The sequence below is a fragment of the Myotis davidii genome, unplaced genomic scaffold (genome assembly GCF_000327345.1).
Source record: "Myotis davidii unplaced genomic scaffold, ASM32734v1 scaffold723, whole genome shotgun sequence".
Lineage (NCBI taxonomy): Eukaryota > Metazoa > Chordata > Mammalia > Chiroptera > Vespertilionidae > Myotis > Myotis davidii.
In genome coordinates, this window is record NW_006294589.1 from 315,841 (window position 1) to 320,622 (window position 4,782).

Consider the following 4,782-nt stretch of genomic DNA (forward strand, 5'->3'; position numbering starts at 1 on the left):
CACAAAGTAAAGTAAGCATTTTACCTAGACAAGTCCCACTGCTCAGCCAGAACCGTACTCCCAATTTCTTTAATGTTTTGGCTGCAAGTTGCAACAATTCCTTTGCACTCTTCCGAAAGGCCACAGCTTCCACAGTGCTATCATCAAGGTACTGCTATAGATATAATAAATGGTTAGCTATTATTGCCATTTCTAAATTGCTAGAAACATTTCTGTGACATCCAAGTTAAACTTGAAAATTAGCCCCATATATTTTTCTATTATAAAAATGAAGTTTCAGAGTTCTCTGTTAGTCACATGTTTCTTTTATAAAATAAGACTACAGGAGTAGCCCTAACCGGTTTGGCTCAGTGGATAGAGCGTCGGCCTGCAGACTCAAGGGTCCCAGGTTCAATTCCAGTCAAGGGCATGTACCTTGGTTGCGGGCACATCCCCAGTAGGGAGTGTGCAGGAGGCAGCTGATCAATGTTTCTCATCAATGTTTCTAACTCTCTATCCCTCTCCCTTCCTCTCTGTAAAAAATCAATAAAATATATTTAAAAAAAAAAAGACTACAGGAGTAGATTCTAGGAGACAAGTTAAAGGGGAGGAACACAACCAGGATGAGACTTACACCTTTATTAACTCCCTCCTCCACATCACAATTTAGCAGACTGGGCAAGTAGCAAGGCTAATTCTGAGTGCAAGCAGCATATCTGAAGCAAAATACAATCTCAGTCCAGGTGTCCAGATATTTCCATATTCCTTGCTTGTTTCTCACTGGAATTCAACAGACCGGAGCTCATTAATTATTTTTTGATAATTAAGTTCAGAAAAAAACGTATGTTACCCTAGTTCCAAACTTCTTGGTAAATTGAGAAAATAATTAAAACTAAACAAAGAAAGTCAGGAGAACACTTCCTTCCCCCTCCACCCGCCAAACTATTCAAAACCAGAGCCATTAGGTGAGGCAAAGCCAGCAAGTGCACAGTGGTGGTCTGTTTAAGTATCAGAACCTGAGCCAGTGATGAGGGCTCCACATGGAAGGCGGAGCCAGTGCCTGAGCAGGGTGAGAAGTGTGTCTGCATAAGGGCAGTCCAGTGGGGGATAGCAACACCTCCACAGGGAAAGGACAGCAGTCACACAGGAGAGGGGCAACAGAAATGATGGGAGACTCAACAAATAAGTAAATATGTTAAGGATAATAGAGTCAGGTTTCTCACTGTTTGAGAAGGGAATCACAAATACGGAAATAAATTAATTAGACTGGGGATATCAATGTGAATACACACATACACATACACACTCTACTCCTGTCATCAGGAGGACCTGTGTGCAGCAAAACCCAAATAGCAATAAGCACAACTAGCATCCAGACTGAGAGAAATAGCTGATTTCAGGATTGTGGCAGGGAAATTTACAATACGAACCTAGTACATCTTGTGCCAAAAATAAGGAAGTGCTCAAAAAATGACAGAGACCCATCAAAATCACACAGAAGCCATTGGGAAGGGGTTCTCAATGGCAATATGGAACAATTATGAGACCAAAATAAATAATGAAAATTAATTGAAAGAATAGGAAACCATGAGTTCATACTGGTATAAACAAATAAATAAATTGAAAGTTTGGTGATGATATTGACAATGTTTACATAGTTTTAAAGTATCTTCATGCCAAATACTATTAATAACAAAGGTAAAAAATAGAAATTTCGCCCTAACAGGTTTGGGTCAGTGGATAGAGCGCCAGCCTGCAGACTGAAAGGCCCCAGGTTCGATTCTGGTCAAGGGCATGTACATTGGTTGCGGGCACATCCCCAGTTGGGGGTGTACAGGAGGCAGCTGATGATGTTTCTAACTCTCTATCCCTCTCCCTTCCTCTCTGTAAAAAATAAAAAAAAATGTTTTAAAAATAGAAATTTCACGGGGTGAAGCCAAGTGTTCAACTTGAATGTCAACAGCAATGGAACATATCAAAGTTGTGTAGCACCTGAGAGGATATAATGAGAAGAGCATAGCATCACATCTGTGTGATCCCAATAAAGCTTATAACCTGAATCTAACATGAGGAAGGACCAGACAAAACCCCAAATAAGGGACAATTTTTAAAACCCAAAAGTAACAAGGTCATGAAAGTCAAAAAAGGATTGTGAAACTGTCCCAGACTGGAGACTAGAGAGACAAGAGAATTAAACACAATGTGAAGCTAAACTGAATCCTTTTGTTATAAAGGTTATTATTAGGTTGGAACAATTAGAAAAACTTGAGTGACGATTAAATAATAATCTATATGTTAATTTCCCAATGTTTGTATTAATACCTATAGAGAATATTCTTGCTTTTAGGAAATACTAAATTATTTGCAGTTATGGGGGATATGGTCTACAACTTACTCCCAAATGGTTTAGGAAAAAAATTATCTGTATTATATTTGCAACTTTCCTAAAAGTTTGGGAATTATTATTTTTTTAAAAAGTTTGGAGGCTGCTTTTATGAGATTTTTAGATTAGTTGCTTGTTTTACACAAGACATTGCATTTTGCCATGATAGTACGATTTTTTTGTGTTTGGCGCCATCAAGTGTTCAAAGTTATGTATGTTTGCTTCTAGTTGAAAACAGACCCTCGTCTTTTAATTATGGTTTTAACTTAAGAAATTAGTTGAAAAGAGACCCTCCTCGTCTTTTAATTATGGTTTTAACTTAAGAAATGATGAAGAATGAAACACCTGAGAGGATAAAAAATTTCGAAAGTTATCCATCCCCTCAGGCACTCTATATCAGCAATACCAACACACTAGCAGAATCACATGTCTGTTCTGGGGCAGTGAAGGACATATAACATGTTGAAGAATGGATATAGAGTTCCACCTGGTCATGTTACAAATATCAACCTCCAGACAGCATTGTAGTCTTGCTATGTGATGGTATTTAAACATAAAAACTATGAGGCTGTGATAAACGGGTCAGCCCTCTGAACATTGGTCATCTATACTTTTTGCTCAAATGCTGATTTTCCCCCTCAAAATCTCAAAAGAATGAAAATATGCAATTAAAAAATGACACTATCCCTATGATTTCTCAATAGTTTGAAATACTTAACATTTTACACTGCCTTCCCACAAAGATCTACAAATGAGTCTGGGCAAATGCTTGCTAGGTAATGGAGTAGCTCTGATAAGTGTCCTTTAAAAAATCATTTAATTCAAATGAGCACATTCTTCTCCAGGCATTTTGCCATGATTGTACGATTTTTTTGTGTGTGTGTGTGCCAGGTACCATGCTAGATACTGGGGCTATGAAGGTGAGTAAAATAAGATGTCTGCCATCGAGAAGTGCATATGATCTAGTAGGGGACAAGACAGACATTCACAATTCACTGTCATAATTAGTATGCCAGAGGTAGCTACCAGAACAAACTCCCTTAGTGCAGAAAGGGTGAATGGTCAAGTTCAAGCATCAGACAACATCTCTTCTGCTTCTTGATACTACATGGGGCGGATATGATGGGCAGCACTTCAAGGGAACAAGATTAGGAAGGCTCACTTGGGCCCTTAAGCCTAGGTCCTAGAGGTCAGCATAGCTGACCAGAAAAACCTCACATTTGCTGGTGCTGGGCACTTGACCAGTGATGATGTAGCTGGGACATTTTCCCGTGCTGCTGCTGTCCCTGTGTACACACACAAGGGAACCCCAGAAATAAAAAGCAGGTGGAAGAAGTAGGGTACCAAAACCCCACTGTGAATTTCACTGTTTTCCCATTATTTCTGTTTCATGTCATCTCATAGAGCTGAACTTTCATGCCCTTCAAAATCATCTTTATATCCCCAGGGTCAGCAGAGTTCCTGGGAAATAGGCTTTCAATAAATGTTTGAGTTGAAAGCTAGGGCAGCAGAATAAAGTAAAGTTCAAAAGCACTTGGTCTTTGTGTAGCATTTATCTTAAAAAACCCTCATAAACACAGAAGTTTCATATTCAGTGTCAACCCTCTGAGAAAAACTGTATTTTCCATGCAATATTCTCTAAGATTTTTTCCCCATGGTCCATCTTCTGCAGTGGCTTCCTCCTCGTTGGAGTGCTTCAAGAACAGAATATGCCATAAAGTTTACGGGCTGTCCTAACTGAAGCCAGAGGCCAGTGCTAAACCTACCAACATCTACCCAAGTAAACGAGGTCTCCATACATATCAAACCATAGCAAATATTTTCTGAAGGTTAATGTTTAACCTACTTTTTAAAAAAATTAAAAGACAATAATCTAGAAAAAAATAGATGAATCAAAAAAATGTTTTCTACCCATTTTCCGTAAGTCCCTTTATTCCCATCCCCATCCCCAGAACTCTTAAAAACAAGCACACTTCCTTTAGTTTAAAAAGTATACTACTTGGTGAGCTCTAACCTGAAAGAATGCCCGGGCTTCTTTATACCTACACTCAATAAACCTAGAGTGTGGTATTTCTTCTAGAAAGTGCACTGGATCTTTTGGAATGAGAACTTCCAGTCCATCAACAGTAATCTGTTGTAATTCTGGCCTGAAAAACAAAAGTTAAGATTTATTATAAGGATTTAACACAGAGTGAGTACCAGTAGCCTCCTCAAAATGTACAACGTAAGCAAAATAGCTAAAAATCAAGCATATTTTCTTCAATTACCTCAGATATCACTTTTTAAGATCTACTCTCTTAGCAACTTTTAAATATTCAATGCAGCAGTGTTATCTATAGTCACCCTGCTGTGTGTATATTATATCCCAAAACTTATTTCCCTCATAACTGGAAGTCTATTCCTTTTGACTACTTTTACTA

General features: G+C 38.4%; 1 protein-coding gene across 4 annotated transcripts in view; it reads right to left on the reverse strand.

Annotated features, from left to right (window-relative positions):
- Positions 1-4,782, reverse strand: part of FKTN (fukutin) — a 31,040-nt gene that overhangs the window by 15,091 nt on the left and 11,167 nt on the right. For 3 of the 4 annotated variants that reach the window (XM_006768727.2, XM_015567194.1, XM_015567195.1), the window contains exons 5-6: positions 4,377-4,509; positions 25-154 (exon numbers count right to left, since the gene is read on the reverse strand). In XM_006768727.2, the coding sequence (XP_006768790.1) occupies positions 25-154; positions 4,377-4,509 (263 nt within the window). The remainder of the gene's footprint in view (positions 1-24; positions 155-4,376; positions 4,510-4,782) is intronic. The other variant, XM_006768728.2, reaches the window with a different exon arrangement.